Below are 26,564 nucleotides of genomic sequence, written 5' to 3'. Positions count from 1 at the left end.
CAATAAACTGATGACTCTACGAAATTAATCACTTTGTTGTTGTGAGTTTAATCTTACTTAAGTAATCAACACCGTTAAATATCCACTGAGCATAATGTCCCACAAATTAAACAACAAAGCACACCTGAATGTTGTTTCCTATAAAAGATAATGACACATGCACAAGACACAACAAAAAGGTTGTATTTAAATGGTAGGCTTTCATCAGTAGGCTCAACATTCTGGAGCATGTGATGACTAATCAGAGTCTGAACGACAGATACAGACAGGTCCATCTCTCCTCTGCTCAGTACGGTAAAAGAACAAGCTTGACATTTTCGGAAACATACTGATCTGCTATCTTGCTGTGAGTCAGAAGAGGAAATCGATACCAATCTCATGTCCGTAGGATAAAAGTAAACCTACCGCTAGCGGCTGATTAGCTTCACTTAGCACAAAGACAGGAAACAGCTAGCTTGGCTCTGTCCTAAGCTGAAAGAACTCAATTTATTAATATGTCATAGGTTGTTTGTTTAGGTCATACTGTGTAAATATGGCTGTGGGTTTGTGGCGGGTGATGTGGCAGACTTTGTGTTGGCAGTCATGTTGTGGTGTCAGTAAAACAGGAAGAAAAACCATCTTCATCCACTATTCAAAAAGGATTACCAAAAAGGATTAAACTTGTAATCACAGGTAACTATATCCTAAATTAGCTTGTTTTCTCACATTAACATTTTAGGCAGTTCATCAATAAGTGATACCAAATACACACATTGATAGTGCAGAGCTCCTTTTAAAATAGATAAATTGGTGTACTAGTGTTAATACTGGATGGTGTTTTGGTCTAATGGCATCTAAAGATGGAAGCATCTCAACCATTTTTCCAATGGTTTGTTGCTGTAGTTCTTTCAAACAGTTGTTCCCACTCAGTTGGGCCTAATTTTGGTCTGAACAACAAGATGCGAATGCAGCTGTATTGTCACCATCAACATGCAATTGTTGATAAGAGAAATCTTCATTCTTTATCTTCGGAGAGAGCTAAGCTAGCTGTCTTCAGTCTGTGCTAACCTAAGCTGCGGGCTCTGGTATTGATCTTCTCATCTAAATCTTGGCAAGAAAGTGAATAAGCTTATATCTCAAAAATTGCCAAACTGTTTCTGTTGAATATAAAGCTTGTAACGGAGAAAACAAAAAATTGCACCAGACATATTCAGAGACAAACAGGCTTGGTCTCCCAGAGACTCATTATACTATAATCATATCAGGTTGAAAACAAATCTGTGAAGAAGTGAGTGTAATCCTGTCAGGTTTACTGCTCCATCAGCCAGTCATGTGAAGGTACACTGAAGCCAATCAGGGTTTACGATTACCAGTACAAAACTCATCTGTTTCAGTATCTCTTCCTTTTGCTTTCCAGATGTGTGCTCTCCAGATGCTATTCATTTCACCTAACTTTATTTTAAGCAGATATTCTTGGCATCTTGTCATGTCTTACCTCAGTTTTAACAAGGTAGAGCAACCAGAGAGAGAGAGAGAGACAAAAAGAAGAGAAAGGAAGAAATATGTTTGACAGGCCAACAGGAGATGAACCCCCGAGGTCCTTCCAAAAATGTGTTTGACACTAAACAGTATATTTTGGGTCGAGCTCTCGGGAACTCACATCACAGCCTGAGGAGCTTTGCAACATCAGCCAAGGAAACTGATGTGTTTACTAGGCAGTCTTTTATCCCAGGAAAGAAAGATGCCAAAACCTTCATAACACTTTATGAGATTATATTTCATTGTAGAACATTGTAGAAGTGCTGCTGCGAAGGTTAAGTCGGATCATGCAGCAACAGGGTCAAAAAGGCTCAAAAAAGCTGTTCATATGGGTGAAATGCTCAACATCTCATGTCTGCGAAGAGCTTAGTTTTAACATCAGTACTCTTTTATAACAACAAAAAGGACAATAATAGGCAAACAAACTGTAATAATAAAGGTATGAGAAACACGATAAACAACAATTCTGCCACATCCATCACAATAATACACATACGTACAAATACAAATAAGGCTACACTCTTAAAGGGGAGCTCGTTTGTGACTTTCCTCCAGTGCTGCAGAGGTTTGAACAGGCTGAAGTCGCTTGATCTTAATGGCAGAGAAAGACAAGGGGTCTGAAATGCTGCCAAATCCAGAGCCTTCAGAGTTGTCTGTGTTAAGACAGGAAAGACAGAAAAACTATCAGTAAAAAAAACAAAAAACAAAAACAAACAAACTCCTCTTCAAATATTGTTTTAAAGGAAGAGTTTGACATTTTGGGAAATTTGCTTTCTGGACCAGAGTTAGATGAGAAGCACGGTATCGCTCTCGTCTGTTCATTAAATAAATATAAAACCGCAGACTGGAAACAGGGCCAAACTGCTAGTCTGCCTCGAAGGTAACAAAACCCTCCTACCATGACAACTAGAGCTCACAAATTAACACATTTTATCTCCTGTGTTCAAGCTGTACCAAAACCGAACAGTAAAAACAACATTTATGTGCTAGACTATTTCTTGGCAGGGAGCAGTAACCTTCTGGTGGCCTAGAAACTGCTCAGAGCCAAGACACAGACCAGCACACACAGCAGACTGCAGTTTGTCTGCTTTGGTTTTTGTACAGATTAAACATATGAGATGTAACACGTGAGTGACTGTTAGAGGTGCCGTTAGGTGGATGTTGTCAGAGCCAGGTTATCTTTTTCCTACTGTTTCCAGTCTTCATAATAAGCTAAGTTCACTGCAGCTGTTGGCTGTAGCCTCAAATTTAACTGACAAAATTGAGAGGGGCATCAATCTACTGGAGAGCGATTAAACATATTTCCTCAAAATGTCAACCCGTGTACTCATTTAACAAAATCATTCTGAGGCCTGGAAAAGTGCTTTCCTCCATCTCTGTTTTTCTCCTCACCGTGAATGCCAATCATGTGCTCCAGGATCAGGACTCTCTCAGCCAGGATCTTCAGAGCTTCCCTAAGTTGCTGCACGGCCTCCCCCTGAACAACACCAGCATGTTCATTTAGGAGAACATTTTCAAATGAGTCCAGGAGGAAAAGATCCCGATGTCTCTTACCTCATTCAAGCCCTCTCCTGGCTCTCCTTTTGCCCCTGGTGCTCCCTATGAAAGCAGTAAAGTGATCTTGTTATCTCTGTGTTGTGTGTGTGTGTGTGTTCGTGTTTTATGCAATACAATAACCTTATGCTTACAGGTAGACCCTGCTCGCCTGTAACACCTGGCGACCCCTGGTGGAGAGAGAGAACAGAGAGAAATAATTTAAGACTTGCACACACATTTCTTGCATTCTTTATCCCCTGTGCTAATCTGCCTCTTCACCAGATCGCCAATCTTAAATCACACTAGTAGAGGAAGGGGATCAGGTTTAAAGACAGAGGCCCACTAGAGAGCCGGATGAAAGAGGGGACCCGACATGGCTGCCCTGATTAGTGAGGCCTGGCCTTGGACGAAAGAGAGAGAGAGAGAGAGGGAGAGGGAGAGAGAGGGGAGGATTAGTCACAGCTTGAAGTGCGTCTTTGAAGAAAAGCTTGTTCACCTTTAATGTGTTTAAGGTTGCATGACAGCTAGGACCATTTACAAACCGGAGAACAAAAAGGCATTTTGATAGTTCATCAGATTCAAATATGTTCAGCCAGCCTGCTAATCTAATAATGAGGACGAATGTGAAAGCAGCCTCACCCTTTCCCCTGGATCTCCTTTGGGTCCAGGATTCCCCGGCTTGCCTTGGAGGCCTTCCTTCCCCTTATGACAGTAAAACAGAAGACATTAAAGATGCCAGTGATGCTTATCATATTCATAGTTTTATTGATCAGCAGGTACAGTTACTCACATCTTGTCCTGGTAGGCCTGGTATCCCCGAAGGTCCTCTGAGTCCTGGAGGGCCTATAGTGTAATGATAAAAACACACACACACAGGCAACCCCCCCCCCCCCAAAAAAAACAAAAAAAACAAAAAAAACACACATGAGGGGATGGATGTCAAAATGTTTAAATTTAACTCTGTCTATTACGCAATGTCAAAATTCAATTCAGTTAATTTAACACAGTTTAATTTAATTCAGAAATTATATGGTCCTGGTTCACCAAATAAACACACATTCACAATGGTTTGCCTAAGTGTTTTTTATCAGTGTTTATGCATAACAAAGTCACATCTATATTTTGTATCTGTTGTGCCAGTGTAAAATACTTTGTTTCAATATAATCACATCAACCAAAAAATTTATCTTATTGTGCTTTGTGCCTCGTCTGCCACATTAGCATAACATGTTTCCCGTTTTTGGGAAATTTGGGATCTTGACTGGGATTTACACACATCTGTTGCGATGGACCCATCTAAGAGATCAAAACTAAATCATAGCCAAAGTAAATATGTAACTACATCATGAACTGTGTTGGACTGAGGACATGATCAGATTCTGCAGAGTTTCCTTCTCACCTGTGAGAAGCAAACAGTTCGTGTTCTTACCTGAGGGGCCGACAGGACCTGCTGGACCGGGAGGCCCGATCAGAGGAGCAGGGAGAGCTTGAGGGCAAAGAAAACAAACACTGCTTATCATTTAGATTGCATTTTAGTGTACAAACAGTCTGTTAACACACAGTTACTGAAGTTACTTTCACAAACTTTTCTTCTGGAGTAAACGGAACCAGACCGATGTTGAGTTAAACTCCGTTTCCTGCTGTAAATGACTCAACATTAAGCTAGATTTTGTCTGAAATGCATGTGTCAAAATATTTGAATGAGGTTTCCTTGTTTATCAGCAGATGCAGTTTCCTTACAGAAACCATCAAATTAGCAGGAAAGAGAAACTTATCCAAACGTGGTCCGTGATGCTGCATTTGAGACACACAAAACTTTAGAAACAACCTGGATCTGAAAACAGGCTTCAAGATCTGCCTCTGCTGCTTTCGATCTGCAGTAGAAGATGTTGTTTGCCGTGTTTTATACATCTTGGCCATGTCTTTAAATTTTCCAGTGTGCTTTTCAACTGCTTTATGGCTGCATCTATCCAAATACTGATACCATTGGGTTCTAAAACAGAACTTAACCTCAGGGGTGGGATCCTTTTTTTCAACAGAAGAGTTAAGACATCAAGGGTCACCAGTCAGGCTACAGAGATTCATCAGCAGTAGGATTAAATACAATGTGACTGACAAGAACAGCTGGTTGACCTAAAAGAAGTCCCATTTAATGGAGCAGTAAATGCTTGCACATGATCTCCCTTCATAAAAAACATTCAGGGCGTGGATGTCGTGCCTTGTTCTCAGTGTGTCGGATATTTCAAAGTATGCTTGTAAGGATGAATTTTGTTTGCAACCACACTTCCACTTCCTCTCCACTTTACCATATGCTCAGTCTTCCCCCGTGTTGAGACAGCACTGTTACATGATGGCTACAGTCCACAGAAAGGGTCTAGAAGGAGCAGATTTCCCTCTGGAACTAATTTTCTAATGTTACAGTCTCCTCGATGCTGGCTGCCTCCCCAAGAAACTCCACATGAGTGGCAGAGTATCTCCCTCCCTCGTTCATAGCTAGCCCAGATTTTGGCTCTGGGCCTCGGCCTGTTCCCCCAAACGCAGACTGTTGTGCTGACAGCTAACAAATTAGGCCTGATTTACAGCCAGTTGGCCCCCCTCAGCTTACATGGTCCCACAGACCCAAATCTACATAGTTCCAGACCCGCAGACACAGTCCCGAGCTCAGAAAGGCAGACGTAGCCAAAAGCCTAATAGGAGCCAGCCTCATGAGGTAATGATTATAGCATGGACTTCTACTGCCTCCCTGTGGTGAAACCTGTGTTTTTATCTTCCAAAATTTTCCTCTCTCTTCCATATTTGACAAGATTTGAAAGTTTCAAACAAGAAATCAGATACTTCCATGTTTAACACTCTACACATGTTTGAGCAGGGAGCAGACAAAGAAGAAATGCTGCATTTAAGTGGGTAAGATGAATGACAAATGTCTCAATATAGTTTTTTTGATTCAGTGTTTTTAAAACCATCTGAACTAATCTGGTGATTTATATGCTGCTATTTGGCTTCGTTGTTGTTGGTGGTGTTAAAAGAGGTTGCAATAAACAGTGGCTCAGCAGCAGCAGAACACACGGAAACAATTAAACTAAATCTGAGCCAGCCCTTTCGCTGCAAAGGAACAACACTCCTTCCATTACAAAAGTCAAGTGTGTCACTAAAAGCTATAGACTTATACCTATGGCTCACTTAAAAACTTGGCAACAGCTGCAGTGTGTTTGAGTCCCTGTTCTTCCACCTGTGGCCCTTTTAAACCATTTATCCATACAGAGAAATACAGCTGTCCAGGGTTCATCTTCTGCCTGACAAAGTGATTGCAAAGAGAGTAGGATGAACATAACAGATGAGATATGAGTGTGTGAAAGTGTTGAAGCACATGACTCACTGTGGGATGAACTGTGAAAATGGACCTGTGGTTTTGGCATCAGTTCACACCATCCAAAAACTTGAACGCTCGAATGCTTCTTGCAATTGTTCTTGGGTCTTAATTCGACCATGTGAGTAAGATCTGTTCTCATTTGAGCTCATCTGGGACAGTTTAGCTCTAAGTAGCTCTAAGTTACTGCAAGGGAGCGCACCTTGATTGTCCACATGAAAAACGTCACCCCGCTCTTGGACTCGTGAGGAGTGCATCCCTGGAGGACCAGGTGGACCAGGAGGGCCAGGGAGACCTATTTCTCCTGGCAGACCTCTGTCCCCCTTTGGTCCTGAGCACCGAGATAAAACACAAAATGCAATTAATCAATCAGTCAGTGGTGTTATTAAGCATTCTGTCAGTTCTACGACACATTTGGCCTCAGACTATCTTCAAATGGGCAGATGAGACTGAAGGGTCTCATCATGATATTTTACCGATGGGTCCGGGGAGGCCTGCTCTTCCAGCAGGACCAGAAGGTCCAGTAGAACCTGGAGGCCCTGGTGGTCCGATGGGCCCTGGGGGTCCTATAGTTTCTGGTCCTCCACAAAAAATAAAACAAAAAGACAGTCGGAGTCAGATGTACAGATCGAGGAATAGTGAAGGGGAATTCACTCCAAAATGTTTTACAAGGGAACGCTATTGATTTTACATGTGGAGTTTGTTCAGGCGGAGGTTGAATGAAGTGGGGATTTAGGAGAAAGGTGAATCTAATAAATTAATAACAATAACTATTGATTTGCATTAAGGGAAACATAGGAGCCAAGGGTTATGGGCATAGGGGCTAGTACCAAAACTCAGGATATCTCAGGTTATGCTACCTTTTCCCAAACAATCAACCATCTAATCTGTGTTTTGTCTGAAGCAATATGTTGGCCAGAGTCTGGCAATATTGTCTGGACCCTCAACATATGACTCAGGAGTGCAAGTGCTATATGCATGGTCTTCCAACAAATTCCACTGGAGTTTTTAGTGAAATGGCAGTGAACTAATCCTTTAAAATGAATATTGTCATGATGTGTCGACACCTCGTGGCAGGTATGATGGCGGTCCAATAGGAGTGGGTTGGGGTGTGTCCACCTCATTGTGTGTTGAGCTCTCTGGCAAACTGCCTGCTGTCGGCAGAAATAAACGTCCCTCTTCTAACAGGATGATCTGGAACAAGAGTAGCAGATTTCAGACACATTTGCACTTTGATATATAAAATATTCTATGCACAAAGTCTTACAAACTCTGTTCTCCAAATCATTCATAGGATAAAGAGACACTAGTAAGACTAGATCAGAATAATCCTCTTTACCTTTGATTCAATGGCATTTATTCGTCGGTTCATGTCGGTGAAACTGGTACAGTTCATACACTCTGAAAGGAAGAGAGACAGACAAGGACGAGTTCAGTTTCATCATTACGGCAGGCGCACATGCTGCCTTTTCTCCATCTGTCTTTTCATTCCTCTCTGCATCTGCCTCATCTCTTTCATCCATGTTTCTTTTTTCATCCTGGCACCATCGGTAGTATATCTCAATCTCACACTGAGCAGGTCAAGCCAAGGTACACAAGAATCATGTCCATCAAACCAGAAACCAGACCCAAGAATTTATGAGGAATTCCTTCTTAAATCATGTCACTCACTCACAGGATAAATATTATTAGACCTCTCATGAAATTCTCTCTCCTGCTGACACTCTCCCTCTCACAGACACACACACACACACACACACACAAGCCTGGCACACACCTGCTAGTCTCCTGACTCTGCATGATTTCTGTCTGTCTGCCCACTCACAGTGATGGCCTGTATGCCCACACTCACATCCGCCTCCGCAGCCATTAACTGTGTAGCACATGGAAATGCAAACAGACATTTACACACAAAAGGCTCAAACACACACACACACACACACACACACACACACACTTCTAATGCCATTTCCAAAGGTCAACAAGAATGTACATATATATATATATATACTTTTCCAACACACAGTGTAATCAGTTTCAATTTATCTGACAAAGTATGTGCCAGCTTGTCTTCGCAGCATTAAAACGCAAATTAAAGAACACGTGTGGTCGCATTTCATATTTTTTTCAGAGTCAACAAATCCCAGCCAGAACCCAAAAAACAAATAATGATCAAACTAAACAGTTGTGAGCTTCACATGCTCTCAGATTTAATGTTGATATGGCAAACGTACTAGCTACGACTGCTTGTTTAGACATCCCTGTGGAGGAATATTATCATTTGTTTGGAGTTGTGTTTTTGGTCTCCACCAACTCCTGAGAAAAATATCTGGCTTTTTAGCTGCTAAATGTTCCACTGTGTTCTCCAGCTGGCTGCTAACTTTATCTGCCCATCATTTTGTGTTGAGCAGGGATCTTATCAAAGACTGCTGCAGAAAACAGTGTTGTTCCTGTTACCATAGAAACCGTATACCTAGGAGCTAACGCATTGTTAGTTTTCATCAATTGACACCTGGCAAAATACAGATTAGTACCAGACTTATTCTTTCAGAAACAAATGACAACACTTTTATGAAAAAAGGCACATTTTGCTTATTTTTTCAGGTTTCTTGTGCTCCTATTCAATTTTGCTGTCAGCACCATCAAAATATTTATGCGCCTGTGCTTTATTGAAATTTTTGTTGGCCAGTGACTTTCTATGTCATCTTCATTCTGTTAAAGTTAAATCAGTGCAGCTACCACCAAACCACAGATACCTTTACATTCCTTGCTGTGCTGCAATTTTGGATGCTTTCAATGAGCTGTAATCCAGAATTCAAAACATGGCAAGGCACAGTTTCGTAGAAAAACCCAGCATTTGTTCCAAATCTGAGCCGTCCTCTGGTCTATGGCTCATCAGAAGTATGGAATGTCAGCTGTCAGTCCCACAGACGGGACCCACCCACATTGTGGTCATAGCAGGGATACCTAGAACGAAGAACAACTGGTGCTCATAAATAACGCAGCAACAAAAATGACCCAAACAGCTCTGGTTTGCCGAAATCATCGTCTCCGATGGCAGCAATACAGGACAGTAATGGCAGCTGTTGAGGTTTCTGCTTCACTGAAATAGGAGCGGGTGAACATCTGTGCCATGTCTGCCTGGGCCCGCAATCATTTACATCTAGTGCAGTGGTGTATCTGACTGCGTGGGTGTGGTTTCTCAATGCCTCATTTCAACATCTTGGATCTCGCCCCGGAGTGCAGCCGCAAACGGAAACAACAATCAACAGCTCGACCCAAAACACATTCCTCAGGATTCGTCAACCCAAAAACTGAGAGCTGTTCAACCGACAAGGCCAAAACGACCCCACATCAGTGGTTTGTTGTGACTGACTGCACTGAGGTTCCTTCAGTGACTACACCAAGGACATTAAAGCTGAATGACACAACAAGTCGACTGTGGGCAATCATAGGCTCCACAATGTGAGAGGACTGATGAGTTGATATGCCTTCATCGGCTCCACAGTTATTCATCATGAGCCCAGAGGAAGTCTCCACCCTCTGACACCCTTTTTCTTTTATACAGTACATCAATCTGAGATGCATACCAAGAGTTATTTTATGATGATGTGGTGACACTTTTTGGCCACAAAAGTGCTGTGGCTCTCAGCCTGTTGGAAAGTCTGACTATTCAGCGGACTTCCATGAAATGTCGTATTGAGGATGGATCCTGATGCTTTAGGTGACTTTTCCTTTAGCTCCACCATTGAGGTAGACTTTTTTGGCTTTGAATCTAGACAAATTTTAGATAAATAACCAAGAAGTTTCCTACTTTTCTCATTCCCAGGTTGTCAAATACCAAATACAAAAATGTTTTGTCACACCTCTCAGAGGGATACCTTGTGCGTGTGTATGAAACACACAGGGCTTTCAGCTCACGCAAATGTAAACCCACTGCCGGAAACGAAGAGTTACAGAAGCTAGTGGAACAACAGCAAGCCTGAACGTGACATCAGGACTGTGGCTGTACATGCAAGAATGTTACCGTTGTCGTGTGACACACTGCCACACTGCTAATGAGCTAACTTGTCCAGCATTCATCTTTTCATCTCACTGAGAGCCAGAAATAAACCAGCCATATCTCATTATGTCATAAACACACACCACAGGAAAACACCAGAACCAAGTCAATCTTCCATAAATGTACACCAGAGCCAAACAAGCGCTTTTTTGGTGGTGGTGGTGGTCGTGGTGGTGTGTGTGTGTGTGTGTGTGTGGGGGGGGGGGGGGGGGGTTCTTTTTTATTTTTTTAAAGTGGTGGGCGGGATTTCCGTTCCTGCAGTTGGAATTTAATTATGTTGGGTTAGAAAACCAAACTTCCGCTGTGCTTGAGCTGATGTTTAGAACGGGACCACAGCTATATAGACTCTGTTTGGATCCATAATTACACCATGGCAACATAAGATGGGGTTATTTTTCTTGGATTGTACTCTGCTCATGGGAAAGCTTCAGAATAGTGTTGTCTTTAGTGGGAAGCTAAATAAACACAGATACTTTTTCTGCTCTAAAGAGAGGAGAAGAAAAATTTTTTGAGGTTTTTCAGATACTAAATTGTCTGATATTACTGGAGATTGCCGAATTTAGGATTTTGTCATTTTATGTATAAAATACAATATTATTTCTGATGAAACTGATTTAAAAGTCAGAATACTGGAACTGTGTAAAATTCAATAAACAAAATGATTAGACTGGTGGATAATGCAGCATGTAAATCGGATACGTGTCCATAAATAGCAAGATACAAAAGTGAAGCTGACATTTTTCTCCTGCGATAAGCTTGACTGTTAAATCCGGTGATGAAAACTGAGAGACAAGAGCAGACTGGCTGCTTGGATCAAACTCCCTCCAGGCAAAGCAAATAAGATTAGAAACTCTTGAAAGATAAATCTTCATTTAAACATCAGAAGACAAAACAAAGAGCATACTTCATCTCAGCAAACTACAAAAACACCAACCGATTTGATGAATCATCGCTTCCATTATTGTACTGCTCTACTGTAAAAGACAGCACAGGATATTTTCGGTGCAACTCACACTGTGGGCATCGTCTGCTGAGACAGTTACATCTCCTACATTAGACTCGGCTATAGAGCAAACAAATCACTTTATTTCTTACAGTTTTTTTGCACACACTCACACACACACACATTCACATACATGTACAGACAACCTCAACCACAAAACAAACCATGACGCACACAGCTGAGGACAGTCATATTCATCGCCACTAAATACTTTCTCTGTCTGTATGTGTGAGCAGGACGGAAGAATGATGTACTGAAACATCTTCCTGGACCATCTTAAGAGTCACTGTCACATACCCAAGATACACAAACAAGTGTGTACTCAGTCTGTGTGTGTGTGTGTGTGTGTGCATCTGTGTGTCTATGTCTGTGTATGTGTGGGTTAGTGTGTAGACCACAGTCGGCCTCAAGACCTGGCTGTGTCCCAGGAGCTCGGTGTGTGTCGGACCCAGCCAGCAAGTGGTCAGCTATTGCTGGCATTGAGAACAGCTGGCACAGAACACACTCACTCCCTCACACACACACACACACACTCCAACTGTCACAAACTCTCTCACTCACTAAATCACACACCCACTTTGACTGCGGTGGCTGGTGGAGGACGGTCAACGGAGTGTGTTTTTGAAAACCAAGCTGTCTAGTCGTCCACAGTGGGACCATTTAGCATTTTTCATCATGAGGCCAGCCGAGAGGCCACACACCATTTCTTTAAAGCTTTTTGCAAGTTAGACATACTTGGCAGGAATTCACAATAAAATTTCATTATTCATTATCTCGTGCAGAATTTCAACGACTATATAATGGACTTCAAAACCACAATGAGGAACCACAATTAATCTGACATTCTTCCTCACAAAGTGTCCATAAAACTCGTGAAACAATGACAAAATTAATTTCTTCACTTCATTCACCTCATTCGCTCATGCTACCAGAATGCATCCACTTATCCCATCATGCTACACCGTGTGCCCCCCCCCCCCCCTTCCCAGTGGTGCTGAAACACTATAGCAACACAGAGGTCACAGTTCAAGATGGATGGCCCTGCTGGTGCACAGACATACAGTCATCGCCATGCTATGAGATGATGTTGTGTGAATTTGGTGGAGAGATGATGGCGCAGTGGTCGGGAAAAATCAGGGCAACATTTTTGAGGTTCGGATGGTGTCTGATGAAATGGAGAGTATGAAAATGGGAGACAAATCGACAGCGACGGGAACGGTAGCAGAGCATCCCTGTTTATAAGTCATACTGGAAATATTCTAAGTATGTAAAGTTGGAACCACCTAGTAGAAATACAGGATTCTCTTTGGGTTGTGATTTTCACAGACTGGCGAAAGAGGAAGGCAAGTAAAATTTAATTTCACAGACAAAAATCATTAAGTGCTTTGCAAGAGCAATGTACATCATACAGAGGGATGAATCAGATTATTCCAAAACTTTCCCTCTGATGCCATCATAAAGTCAAATTTGTCTTGAGGTTTGGTTTATTACCAAAAAAAACAGATGACAATCCCATCAGCCTCACCTTCAAGTTACAGACATGCTCAACATTGTACCTGAATGTTAACACTGTCACCGAGAGCATATTAGCATGCTGAGGTTAGCATTTAATTCAAAGCCTTGCTGTGCCTATGGAGCTGCTGGAGTAGCAGCACAACTCAGCTCTAATTTTGATAAGAAAAGCCAACACAAAAAGGAAGTCATTTGTTCCTTAGCAAACAAAACAAAACACAAAAACATGTCATGCAGCTTCCAAACTTGTAATTTGGAAATACCCAGTGGGGCTTAAAGGCAGCAGACAATACACACCCTTACACATTAACATGCAAAGCTCATGGCAGCAAAACCTTACAGATTATACCAATGTCAAGGGACGCATGTGGCTCTTATCGACCACAGGAACCTTTCCAGGAACTTTTTTAGGATCTCAGGAACTTTACCTGCTTAACTCAGCATAAACAGATGTATTGAGTTGCGCACAGGGAAGCAGATGGAGGCAGGAAGACCCAATGATAAGCTGATGAAAGAAATGAAAAAGGAGCACGAACAGATAGACCATCATCCATCATACGGGTGAGACCAGGAACAGGAAGAGATAGCCTATCCCAAAGCTCCCCGCAGGTCAAAGGGTACCGTCTGACCTATATTTGAGCACAGCCAGGGATGTAACAGAGACATCAGCCATATCCAGAAGAGCACATGTGGGATATGGCTCTGTTTTATCACTTTATGCCGAGGAGAGGAGAGCGGCAGATCGAAAGGACGCAGGAAGTTAGATGAGTGGAAAGCAGCAAGGAACATCTAAGATAAAGAGCCCAGCAGTGGCGAGAGAGAGCAAAGGCCTGCAAGGGGATGAGAGCAGATGAAAAAAATGGAAAAATGGACTGAAAGTTGTTTTTTGAATGATATAATATAGCTGGTGTTCTAGATAATCCCTCCAACAATGGGTTTCAACACACTTCCCTCACTTCCTCGTCATCCAGCTGAAGAGGGGAAACAGTGACTTTAGCTGCTCCATAGCATTAACAAATTAGCACACGCAACACCTTAAGCTTTCAGCCACCTTTTCACTTCTTTAAGGTTCACTTTCTTTAAACTTCACAAAAATAAAATCCTCTGCTGGCTCATGCAGCATTAAACTTTGCTAAACTTCTTTTCTCAAGCTTTTACATGAGATCAAAGGTTACCACTCTCATCAGGGGAGGTCCTGGCACTTTCTTCAGTTTAGCAGAGGCTCCCTGTTACACAGACATTACCCACAATCCCTTCTGTTAATTTGATCATGTGTGCAGATAGGTGCTGGGGTGCTGCTGTGACGGAGCGATGAAGAGGGCGGCAGGGGCCAGCAGCAGGAAAATTACAAACACATTTCTTCCAAATGTGTTCCATGCCGTCATGTGTTAACACAACTCCGCTGAAAGCAAAATGTAAATCTTGAGATGCACTGTACACAGCCAGCACAAACCGGACTGTCAAAAATATTGACGGGTCAGGATGTCAACGAAATGAATTCAGAAAACACCCACTTTCCATTAGCAAACACAGAAAAATTCAGGCTTTGTGACCAGCTCTGCTGTGGGGCTTGGCCACACACTCTGTGATATAAGGTTATTACAGAGGACAAAACAAAGACTAGCAAACACACTTAGAGGACTTTTAAAAGCCAAAATATCGAGAAAAAAAAATCATTTAATGACTGAGGCATTTATCAGCTCAAACTACAGCATTTGCAACATTTTTGGGGCTGCAATCAATGACTATTGTCGGTGATGCTGATTATTTTCTTTGTTAATTGTTGGGTGTAAAAAATGTCTGAAAATACAGATTGATTCCCATAGCAATTTCATAAATCCCCAGATGACGTATTCAGATTTATTGTTTTGTCTGGCCAAAAGTCTAACACATAAAGATGTTCATTCTAGCATCACATGAGACAAGGAAAAGGAGAAAATCCCCACAGCTGAAAAAGGTAACGTTTAGCACTTTTAGCTTGGAAAATTACTCTAAATTTTAATCAGTCATCAAATTTGTCAACCGAGTCTGTGAAGCTGATTTTCAGGGAAGAGGCAGAGAGTTTTAACCCTAAATCCTACATGATAATGTGCACATTGATCCCGGTTAGGGTTAGGGTTAGGGTCTTCAAGGACAGAGAACAGGAAGGCAAACAATTCATTCTGTGCTCAGGTCACCTTCATGAATAGCATTTTTTTTTGTGTTTTAGAATAGACAATGGTTACAAAATTATGAGACATTAGAGACAGGTAGGAAATGGTTCAGGGTTCAGAACATGAAACAACGGGAGTGTGTGCAGAGGAACGAGCATCTCCTCAGCGGACTCACACTTAACTTCAACTCCAAAGCCTTCTTTATGTATCTGTATCTACATCTCTGAGGGCCTCAGGGGTCTCTGAAGTGGAGCCAGAACCCCATCAAACTGAAACCACAGGGTGATGTCATTTTCATTGGTTAAGGCTGTCCTCTCTCGCTCTGATAAAACAGCTGGCTCAAAGCCTCCATTGGAGCAGCTTTCTGCTGCACAGAGCAGCATGTTTGGCTGAGTGACATAAAGACACAAGGATTCTTTTGCTGGCCAAAATTGTCTATGCCTCGACATTATAAGGAAATTGTCTTATTTGCTTTCTTGCCAAGAGATAGAAAAGAAGACTGATACCATTCACTCTTATGTCTGTACAGTAAATGTGAAGCTATACCACCAACAGCCGATTACCTTAGCTTAGCACAAAGACCCGAAAAGTCTTTATGTCTTTATGCCCGAAGGTAACAAAATCTGCCTACTGGCACTCCTGAGACTCGACAAATAACTTGTTATATTTGTTAAATCTTAAAAGAAAAAGCAACTTAAACATTGCCACAGTGTGGTTTTATTGGGGACTATTTCTTCACCAAGACACACAGAGTCTACACTGAGCTAAGCTAAGCTGATGGGTTAGCTTCATATTTAACAGACAGGCATGAGGGTGGGATCAGTTTTCTCATCTAACTCTCAACAGGAAATCAAAGCGGCATATGTCCCAAAATGTCAAACTCTGAAGCAAAAGTATATCATCATGATGATGCCTTATGGGGAAACGTTTCACTTGTTTTTCTGATTACCTTCTGTAAAATGCTTGAAACACTCAGACGTTCTGAAATACGATGCAGAAACAAAACAGACAAAATAGACTGAAACCTGACTAGCGAATCTAATACAAAGCCTTCTTTCAAGGACCAATGAAGAAGTTTGTGGTATAACTTTAAAATGTTCTCTTGTGGTATGAAGAACAGCCAGCTATTCCTCCACTGTACATTTATACTTCACTGAATTTGTTGTACAGAGGTTAGCCTACTTGAGGAGAACCGGCCTTTGTTTCAGAGCTGCAGCCTGACCTCAGCACGGTCACGTCTGTTTCAAAGACCTGGTGGAAGAGTGTCATGCTCATTAATCTCAGTGGGGCCACTTTCCCACAGAACGAGCTCTGTGCTCTGCTGCCGTCTGGGCAGCTTGTAGCAGCTGGAGCCCTGTGGGACAGAGGTAGTCCTGGTTACACTTCTCTTCTCTTCTCTTCTCTTCTCTTCTCTTCTCTTCTCTTCTCTTCTCTTCTTATCTCACACCTTGCTGTTTCTCGCAAACCCATCATAACTTTCTAACCTCTGTGTCTTCGCTTTCTGTAACTCTGACAACACCGACAGCAGCCAGCTCTCCCTCTGCTCCTCAGTGTGAAGCAGACTGTCCAGCAACACCAGCCTCTGTCTTTAACATCTCCTAACTCAGTCCAACCTGGCCTTCTGTCTCTGCATATGGAGGCAATTTTCCTCCCGCTCTATAGCTATTAGAACTTGCAAATACATTTCAGCAAACGTTAAATAAACAGCAAGATTACCTCTTCACACTCCTGCAACCACTTTGGTCTCAAGTGAACCATAATCTTTGGCATTACAGACTCAGCGGATGCAGCTATGTGTTAATCTTTGTGTGGAATAATATCCACGGCCGGACAAATAATGGTTTCCAAAGGCTTTGTAATAACGTCCGTGTTTATTCCATTAGTATAAATGTGTGTTTTCTTAACTCGTGGTAAATCTTACCCATCCAAGTGCAACAATGAATAATTTTGCTAAATGGAACAAGGTGTGGTAAGCAAAACTTGCTCATTGAGGTAACTGTTAATCTTGGACAAATGTGGATGGGCCATGCCAGTCTTTTTCAATTACACTTGAATTATTGTAACCGACCCAAAAAATATCTACCAAGTCAATGGGTACACTAAATAATTTTAGTAGAAGCCCATTAAAAAAGAAATTAAAAAAACACTTTTTTTTTATTTTGAAGAACTGTTTTTCAGCCAGTGCAGTTTCAAGTGCGCACATTGCTTAAAATACGAAGAAAACATGTTTGTCAGTGTGGCTATATATACATATACAACAACAGAAAAGTTAAGGCAGCCCGACGTGGGCAGTCGTGGATCAGCGGTTAGGGTGTCGGACCCGTAACCGGTGGATCGCTGGTTCGATTCCCCGTCCCGGTGTCCATGGCTGAGGTACCCTTGAGCAAGGTACCCAACCCCCACTGCTCCCCGGGCGCTGCACGCGGTTGCCCACTGCCCCGGGTTTGCTGTGTGTGTGTGCACGTCACTTGGGTGGGTTAAATGCAGAGAACAAATTTCGTTGGAGTGAGTTCCCTCCAATGACAAAATATGTCACTTTAACTTTATCAGACCTCCAGCCACCCTCCCTCTCCTCTTTGGCTCACCACGAGTGAAAATTTTGGTCTCTACTTGGCACGGAGTCTGTGGTCTGTGGCATCCAGCAGTAATGCGGCCTATCTATGAGCCATAGACTACCTCCCACGTTGCAAGCTGCTCTGTTGGACGTTCCTCTGAGCTTTTTCATTCATTTTTTTGACTGTAACAGCCATGATGATATTCGGACACACGACCAAAACTGCCTCTGTGCTGTTAACAGAGTGAAATGTGTGTGAGCGAAGTGCACACAAAGAAAAAGAGACACCGGGGGACACGGATCGTGACTCTAATCAGCCTGCTAGGCTCAGAGGCATCTCGAATGCACAGCAGTTTTTAAAAAAAGGTACAAGACCACAGATCACAGGATCCCTTTCAACTGCTGTTTTACTGCACTCCCTGTTCTCTAAAGTAATCCAAGACAAGCTTTCAGTCTTAATTCAAAACAACTTCACAATCATATCAAAAGGGCAACTCCTCCACAGAAGCACAATTTGCAACTACACACCACCAGACATAAAAAACAAACCACTGATGTGGGTAAAAACTACTAAAAAGATACAGCTGGGGACAAAACATATGGCCTTTATTTCAGTCCATGAGAGACTTCGCCGCCTCCCACCACATTCTTCCCTACCCGTGTTTGAGAAAGTTGCATCAGTAAAAGATGAAGAAAAAGAGCACAGATAAGAAACTCACCATCACGACACTCTTCTCCGACAAACCCTGGGCAGCATCTCCACTCCAGTGTAGTGACCTGCTTGTAGGCAACCTTGAAGGACGGCCTGATCAGCGTCCTGTAGCTGGAGAACACGGCACATGGTCACTGATTTCAGGGACATGTGTTGTAGCTTCATGCAGAAACATAGCAAACACAGCATTTTAGTCTTTTTTTGACAGTGGAGAGTAGAGAAAGAGGGAGAGGAGGAATGACATGACCTAAATTGGAAACATTGCAATTATATGTATTTGAATTTGAACATTTTTCTTCTAATTCACTAAAGAAGGTGAGATTCAGTCCCTTTTATTTCAGTAGGGAAAATTCAAGTTGTTCTGATAATACTTGTTACTTAAATACATATATATCTTATACAACTGAAAATGTCATTATTTTTAATTAGGGAACGGGTGAAATTAAGACATGATATCACAAAAAACTCAGAAAATGCACTCCTACTCTGATATTCATGACTAAGTTTGAATTGCAAAACAGAATCAGAATCACAGACATCGGGGAGCGCTGATGGGAGAAGATGATTTGGCTGAGGTGTGAGGTGGAGGTGGAGGTGGAGAGGCTGTGAGGGTACCTGATGACTTTGGAGCAGGGTCCGGGCCAGCGGCAGCCCTGAAACACTCGCTGCACTGTGGTTTCTGTCCCATTGTGCACCTGACAGGACACTGTTTTGGAAACAGTATACTGACACCAGTTCCTAAAACAGAAACGAAATAGATTTCACATTTACTATTAATTCTGCATGAGAGAAATCGTGTGCAATGTGTCCACGAGACGTAACGTAAAAACATGGAAAATAACTAACTGAAACGCGGTCTGGTGTTGTTGCAGCGTTGTTACTGTTCAAGACGCAGAATCAGGATGACATGTTTGTACAACATCCGCAGCGAAAAGGCGCCATCTCCAGTCTGCACATGTGCTCACCTGAGTTGGTTACGGGACCCGGTACCCGGCGGTCCAGTGCTGCCACTCTGTTCCGATTTGATGCGCTGCCGCTGCAGAGTGATGCCTGGGAAGTGATAAACAAACCCTGTTCCCAGCGAACAACAGACTAAACTCATCCACATGCACAACGCGTAAAGGAGCGATAAAGCCATTATCGCCTTGTTATTTATCCCTGCCAGAAATATCCGCAGATACGGGCGATTTTGAAGTAAGTCCTTAACTTATAAATCCGTTTGTGACAGACCTACAGTGTCGGAAGTGGAATGGAGAAAGAAAGAAAGTCTAAGCAAATCCCAATGAAACCATCAGTGAGTTGGTCATTTCGTACTCTCGACGAGAAAACAAACTGTCCCTCTCAAGAGCTCCAAATGAATGACACACAACCTCTTCCTATAGAATAATGCGGTTTTCTGACGTTTGACATCGTGCCGAGGGCCGAGGAGTCAAATATCCAGTGTGCGTAAAAAGCGCGCAGTGTGTGAGGGCTGGGGACGGAGTGCGTAAAAGCGCATCTGGTCCCGATCGAAAAATCACGACCCTTCAGTTTCCATATAGGTTCTACGGTGAGAACATGGTGACCAATAGTGACTTCACAGTCACTGAACTGTATCGCAGTGTCTTTCCCTCATGTCTATTGTCTCTATTCTCCTACTTACCAAACTGCTGATCTAACGAGCCAAACCCGATCGGGACTAACTGTAAGATCATCCTTTAAGGCTACATAAGCCACTGGGTAACAACGACAGATACTTGCGATGAGACTATGGTCTCACAAATGATCATAAATGCCGCAATTTCCATCAATTTGCCTTTTTTCCCTTCTTTTGGAGACCAACAACTGAGGCTCTCTTTCCAACTAGCATACAGATAGCATATATTAGCCTAAATTATGAGATAACAGCAGCATTTTAGTGCTTTTAACGAAACCACTCACTCAAAATTGAAGCCAGAGAAGTTTGATTTGGTTCCCTTTTTTAAATCGGAATATATACAAGTCTTTACATGTATACCTCTATATACAGAGACAAATAAAGCAGCCAATAATGTATTGGTGACTAATGTCTTGAACGTTTCTTGCAATTAGCTAGATATGAGATTATAAATTTGAGATTTACATTTTTGACAGGAAACAAAAATAATAATTTAAAGGAATAAAAGTCCAAAAATACCAACAGTATCTCGACCAGTCAAAATTTTGACAAATTATCTCATCATTTTGACTTAGTAAGTCAAACTGTTTAATTGCCTCACAGTTTTGACCTTGGAAGTAAAGAATAAGAATTTATTTGGCCATAATAACAGTGAGTCACACTTTTGTCTCTCTAACAACTCTGACCTGGTCGGCAGCGCCCCCTGCTGACACCCCGGGCTCGCTACAGCCCGTAGAAGGAAGGAGACGTGTCCCAGTCTCAGATTAGCTTGAGCGGACAGATGGAGGCAGACAGTACCGGTGGCAACATGGGAGAAAAAGCAGACTTGAAAATGGCAGAAAACCCGTTTGAACCTTACATTGAATCTCTGCGTCAACAGCTGGAAGACCAGGACCCAGTTTTTCTGATCGGAGTTATCGTCGCTCTGGCTGTCGTTGTCATTACCTGTGGTAAGAATTTACCGTTAGTGCTGAAGGTATCATGCTAACGCTAATTGTTGGCTAGGCCTAGTCACTAGCTTATCATAGTTGGCTGCAAAGTGGATTGTTAGAAAGCGGGTTTGTTAGCAGGATATTCAACGTTGACATTTAATCTTTAGTGCTAATTTAATAAAGGAATATGTGCGGTAAAACCATCAGATGAATTAGCATGAGCGGAAGCTAACTGTTAGCTAAGTTCATGCAAACGCCAGCAGCTGTCAATTGTTCAGATTGTCAGCGTTTCTTCATGCAAGTCATCCCCATTTGTTGTGTTTTATATATGAATATACAGCAGGGTTACTGAATCGCTCCTTGCTTTCCCTTTTCAGTGTTCCTGAAGTACTTCCTCTCCAGCAAAACAGTCAGAAGTGCAGTGTTGCTGGTCGGACTGTGCGACTCTGGGAAAACACTTCTCTTCAGCCGGGTGAGTTGATCCAACTAAAACGTGGTTTGCATCGCCACGTTGTCTGTCACAGGATGCTGAGCTGAGACGAGACCCTTACACGGTGAATTTTCTTTATAAATGATTGCTTGTTTCATGCTTTGGCAGTTGTTGTCAGGGAAGTTCAAGCGCACACAGACCTCCATCACTGACAGCAGTGCTCCATACAAAGTTAAAAATGACAAGGTAAGTTAGGTTTATCATCAGTTATCATCACTTCATGATGAGCATGGGTTACAGTTGTTACCTTTATGTCCCTCCTGTATTCAGGGCAGCACCTGGACTCTGATAGACCTGCCAGGACATGACAGTCTTCGCTCTCAGTACCTGGAGAAGTTCAAATCTGCAGCAAGGTGAGAACAGGACAACCTGTCTGAATAACAGATGTACATTTCTTTCAGCCCATTAGAGACAAAGTTACCAATTATCTGATAAATATGTCCCGATCACATCTTCTCTCATCATCACCCTCTCTCACTCGTCTCTCCAGAGCCATTGTGTTCGTAATAGACAGCGCTATCTTCCAGAAGGAAGTGAGAGATGTGGCAGAGTTCCTGTACATCTTGCTTACGGACACTGTGATATCCAGGAATGCCCCGACTCTCCTGGTGACGTGCAACAAACAAGGTCCGAGAATAACTTCACTGTGAAAATTACCCAGTTATTTACACTTTACCTCTTGTTCCTTAGTTTCAGCCTCCACTGAAAGTTGCTTGTTTGTTATGTGGCCCCTTAATTGCTGTTCTCCTTCCTTTATAGATATCACCATGGCAAAGTCTGCTAAACTAATTCAGCAGCAGCTGGAAAAGGAGTTGTAAGTAACTGATATTTTTTCTGCATTGTTGTGTTATGTTTCACACATTTTCGTCTTTATTTTAGGCAAACCTCAGATAAATGTACACCCCAAGTTCTCTGTTAGAATAACTAATAATGATCTTCTGTAATTGTTGTTTTAACTGTTAGGTTAGAAATGTGCTCCCCATATATGTGTTGAGTTGTAAGTGTGTCCAGTTATTATAGTAGGACTCTCCTTATAAGTGTTTGTAAGTACACAGCAATAATCTGAGGTGTAAAAGACACAATAAGTGATTTCTGTTTTGGATGGTTGTAATATTTTATTCCTATTGTGTTGGTGTCTTTAAATGGAATGTGGAGGCTTTTATAGTCATCTTTGGCTTTTCCCCATTTGGCCTCACTAATGGAGGCCATGCGAGACGTTGGCCTGGCTATTTGGCAAAATAAGTATTCAGTGTCTTGCTCAAGAACATTATACTTGTGGATCGAATCACCTTTATGCTTCAGTCTTGTCTCTTGTTTCCTCAAGGAACACCTTGCGAGTGACTCGCTCTGCAGCCCTGAGCTCTCAGGATGGTTCTGTGGGTGGCAGTGTGCATCTGGGGAAAAAGGGCAAGGATTTCGAGTTCAGCCAGCTGCCGATGAAGGTGGAGTTCCTGGAATGCAGTGCCCGCGGCAGCAAGGGTGAAGATGGGGATGCAGACATGGAGAGCCTGGAAAAGAGCCTAGCTAAACTGTAAAAAAAAAAAAAAAATTAAAAATCACAGAATTTCTATCCACAGAATTTGCCTCTAAGACACAGACTTCTTATCAGCATCCACTCTCACCTCAGTAATCAAAGGAGGTCAACTGCATCTCAGCGGAGGATCTCTTTGACAGGAGTAAGCAGTCAAACTCAGTCCTGTCTGTGCGTCACTGTTGGTGTCAGTCTTTAAATGACATTAAATGTGGAAGAAGGCTTGAGCTACTCAATCAAAAGACACCAAAAAGACTGTGATGTAGCAGTTTGTCAGGTTGCTCTACAGTGCTGAGAAATGATCACATGCTTATTCAGTGTAAATCTTACTGTGAACATCCACCTTAAAGCACCTCCTTCGGCTTGTTTAGAAAATACATAGTTTAAAGAATATTGGTAAATCACAACAGTGGCTGTTTATAATTGCAGTTTAAAGGAAAGTTATTGAAGGCTGTCACAGATTCTCGCCAGTTTCTTGTTTTGAACTCGGCTAGTCTGATTTATTAGCTGCCTTGTTAAGTTCATTAACTTGAACAGTGATCATTGTGCCTTTTTTGCTGGTATTATAGAAAAGTGTTTTGCTTGTTTGTAAAAGAATGACGGGTTGTTTGAAAGTGTTTCGTGAATACAGTGCATTTGCTATGAATGTATTGATATTTTGTGTTTGTATGTATCAGACTTGTTTAAAAAAATATAAAGTTTTTGATGCTTGATGGTGACACAAATGGAGTTCAAATTAACAGGAACAGGAGAGTTAAGGCCTTTCTGTTGTTTTACATCCTGTAATGATTAAACACCAAACATGATTTAATCATTAACGCATACAGAAACAAAGCTTAAGTCCGTGAAAGGGCAGTGTGGTCGAAATGTCGCACCTTGGAACAGCTTTCAGTTTGCTCTATGTTTTGTATTTCTGTCTGGCAGTCCTGGTTTGGACTGAGAGGTGCTTTCATTCCTACTACAAAGCACAGCAGACTCAGCTAGCCATGCAGGTTTCCTTTGTCTAATGTGGTAGTTTTTACAGCCCACAAAAACACACTATGTATATATAGCAAAATATGTTTCAAGGGCTGACATTTTTTATTGGACCACACACACGCAAAAAAAGACAACTAAATGAGTAAAGCATGTATTAAATAAAACCCAATTACACATGGAGTTTGTGGAATATTGTGTGAAAACTCAAACTACAAACCAGACATTTGTTTGTTTCTGTACAGATTTAACTTCCTGTACTGGTTCTGCCCAACATTCAGGGTTTATTAAAAGAAGAGAGCAACATTATACTGTCACATTATTAAATCAGTCATCATTTAGACCAGAAGTGAAAAATACTGATGATGCCAGTTCTAACAGCATCAGACACAGGACTGTATACCACCAAAAAAAAAGAAAAAAGAAAAGAAAAGCTTGTAAACTAAATAAAAGGCAGCATGAACACGTAAAATGCATGGACTCTATAGCTGGGACAGAGGGTAGGCAGTCAGACTGGAGCTCTGATCTGCAACAACCACACTGGGTTTGCCTTTCAGCACAGCAGGGCACAACCAGTTCACCTTGTTCCCGTGACTGATGCTCAGTTTGGGCCCAGACTTCTCCTCCATCGCCTCCTCCGAACTTGCTGCGACTTCACCTCCCACATCAGCTTCTTCCGTCTCTGCTTCAGCCTCCGGAGGGGTCTTCCCTTTATCCTGGGATTGTTCTTTCCTTTTCGCTTTGCTCTTACCCTTCCTGCGTGGGGCTCCTGTCACTCGAGTTTTGGCCTTGACCTCTGGAGACACTACCGGGTGCTTACTGAGGTCCCACAGGGCAACCTGGCCGTCATTCCCCCCAGTGACAAGCCAGTAAGGGTGAGAAAGGAAACTAACAAAGTGGGCTTGTGAGGCCCCCTGACTATGAGCCTTTACTGCTCCCTGCTGTTCCAATTTAGAGCCGCTACCGATTCGCATCAGATGCACCCGCCCGTCCTCTGCTGCACAACCCAAAACGTTTCCACAACTCGCCACAGAAACACAGTGGACCAGTGGTGGGTTGAAAAGCTGCCCAGGACGCTGCTGATGGTCATCTTCTTCCTCTGAGACATCCTGCAGGTTGAGGGTCCAAAGAGGGCGCGTCTTCTGCAGCCCCCACAGCATCACCTGAAGCGGCAAAAGAAACAAACAAACCTATCATCAAATGTACTCTGGGTAGGTAAGTGGTGACATGGTGTAAATATAAAAGGTGAAACTCTTAAACTCTCCTTTCCTTACCTGCATGTCTAGTCCAGCAGACAGCAGGTTATTGGGCCTGTGCGGCCGAAAAGCCACAGAGGAACAGATGTTAGTGTGTCTACGAAGAGTCCTGCACACTTTTCCCCCAGGAAGCTCCAGAACCCGGACTGCCCCAGAGTCATCAGCCACCGCCAGTACTGAACCTGTGTCGTTCAGTGCTAAAGCATTTATCTCCTCCTCCCCTGCGCCCTGAAACTCAACAACAGAGCCCTTCAGGTTTCGGGGGTCGAGCACACTCACTGTGTCTCCATGTGACACATAGAGCTGTCCCGGAGCTGCAGGTGAAAATACGACACTTGTGCTGTCCTCTTCACCTGGGAGAGCAAGACGGCCTATGATGGTTCCCTCTTGGCTCCACACGGTGACCTCTCCGCCCTCTGACCCTGAAGCGAGGAGACCTTCAGGGCCTGAAGATGCCCCAACACACAGGATGGATGTGGAGTGGCCCTCAGACCACTGCCTGGCCATACTGACCCGATAACATGCAAGTGAACAAAAAGAAGATGAACATGAATTTATGGAGGTGGTTTTTATTAACAGAGAAAAGCCAAAGACACGGTATTTTAATAGTGTGTATCATCTCCTGGAACTTGTAACGAGATAATCGAATTTTGCGTGAACGAACAATAAGAAGATAATACAAATAACGGGGCTAATCAATCACAGAATCACCTACAGGGATGTTAATTAAACTTCATTAGGTACACCTAGTTTTAGCACGGGGTGTCTAATAAGTTGGCCACTGAGTGTACGTTTTCGTATCAACTGTTTTATGCAAGTAGCACTTTGCTTTCGGAGTAATCAGACTGACTAAACATTAAGGACATTCTGTCAGGCTGCGTTAGTGCAATATTTAAAACTAAAATCACATTTTCAAGGACAAGTACTTTAAATGTACATAAACGTTTGAGGAAATAAAATTACAGAATCTAATTACAGACAGAATTACTATTTCAAGAAGTTGCTTCAAACAGTGAATTAAAACGTCAACCCAGATCAGTCCGGTCTTGGCTCGAAAGCAGCTCTGCTAACTTGTCAGCCTGAAAGCTAACGTCGCTAACTTCCTGTTTAGCCGACGCTTTGCCTGCCCGATAATAAGCATGTTGCTGTTAATAGAGTGATTGAAAATTCATTGTTGTGACATTAGCGATAACTTGAACAACACAGAATTACGCTACCTTAGCAACTGCCGTCAAACTTCAGCAGGCTAACATGTGGGGTTAGTCGCTCATTGATGGCGTCACTGGTGACGTTAAAGTCGTTCTGTTTTGTTTTGTTTTGTTTTGT

The 26,564-nt window shown here is 42.5% G+C and overlaps 3 protein-coding genes across 7 annotated transcripts; 1 reads left to right on the top strand and 2 right to left on the bottom strand.

The window, feature by feature from the left end:
* Nucleotides 1-28: 28 nt before the first annotated feature.
* Nucleotides 29-20,276, bottom strand: LOC124059332 (collagen alpha-1(XXVI) chain). Of its 4 annotated transcripts, XM_046389235.1 has the most exons (16): nucleotides 20,061-20,276; nucleotides 19,384-19,468; nucleotides 19,034-19,156; nucleotides 18,426-18,529; nucleotides 8,199-8,294; nucleotides 7,761-7,822; nucleotides 7,489-7,615; nucleotides 6,898-7,002; nucleotides 6,624-6,752; nucleotides 4,484-4,540; nucleotides 3,845-3,897; nucleotides 3,694-3,756; nucleotides 3,207-3,242; nucleotides 3,073-3,117; nucleotides 2,911-2,995; nucleotides 29-2,171 (listed from the first exon to the last, which is right to left on the bottom strand). In XM_046389235.1, the coding sequence occupies exons 1-16, from the start codon at nucleotides 20,110-20,112 to the stop codon at nucleotides 2,041-2,043; spliced, it is 1,353 nt and encodes a 450-aa protein (XP_046245191.1). In that variant the 5' UTR covers nucleotides 20,113-20,276; the 3' UTR covers nucleotides 29-2,040. The 4 variants fall into 4 exon arrangements, with proteins under 4 accessions (XP_046245191.1, XP_046245188.1, XP_046245189.1 ...); XM_046389232.1 differs by lacking the exon at nucleotides 20,061-20,276 and having other exon boundaries at nucleotides 19,384-20,038; XM_046389233.1 differs by lacking the exon at nucleotides 20,061-20,276 and having other exon boundaries at nucleotides 6,898-6,996; nucleotides 19,384-20,038.
* Nucleotides 20,277-20,778: 502 nt separating this feature from the next.
* On the top strand, nucleotides 20,779-23,720 carry srprb (SRP receptor subunit beta). Its single transcript, XM_046389239.1, has 7 exons — nucleotides 20,779-21,004; nucleotides 21,364-21,458; nucleotides 21,585-21,662; nucleotides 21,747-21,829; nucleotides 21,967-22,103; nucleotides 22,236-22,290; nucleotides 22,801-23,720. The coding sequence occupies exons 1-7, from the start codon at nucleotides 20,836-20,838 to the stop codon at nucleotides 23,009-23,011; spliced, it is 828 nt and encodes a 275-aa protein (XP_046245195.1). The 5' UTR covers nucleotides 20,779-20,835; the 3' UTR covers nucleotides 23,012-23,720.
* On the bottom strand, nucleotides 23,518-26,540 carry wdr53 (WD repeat domain 53). Of its 2 annotated transcripts, none has more exons than XM_046389238.1 (3): nucleotides 26,456-26,540; nucleotides 25,257-25,746; nucleotides 23,518-25,145 (listed from the first exon to the last, which is right to left on the bottom strand). In XM_046389238.1, the coding sequence occupies exons 2-3, from the start codon at nucleotides 25,743-25,745 to the stop codon at nucleotides 24,465-24,467; spliced, it is 1,170 nt and encodes a 389-aa protein (XP_046245194.1). In that variant the 5' UTR covers nucleotide 25,746; nucleotides 26,456-26,540; the 3' UTR covers nucleotides 23,518-24,464. The 2 variants fall into 2 exon arrangements, with proteins under 2 accessions (XP_046245194.1, XP_046245193.1); XM_046389237.1 differs by lacking the exon at nucleotides 26,456-26,540 and adding an exon at nucleotides 26,227-26,416.
* Between the last annotated feature and the right edge of the window lie 24 nt (nucleotides 26,541-26,564).

Source organism: Scatophagus argus, chromosome 5 (assembly GCF_020382885.2).
Source record: "Scatophagus argus isolate fScaArg1 chromosome 5, fScaArg1.pri, whole genome shotgun sequence".
In the NCBI taxonomy this organism is placed as follows: Eukaryota; Metazoa; Chordata; class Actinopteri; family Scatophagidae; genus Scatophagus; species Scatophagus argus.
This window is presented reverse-complemented; position numbering and strand designations above follow the sequence as displayed.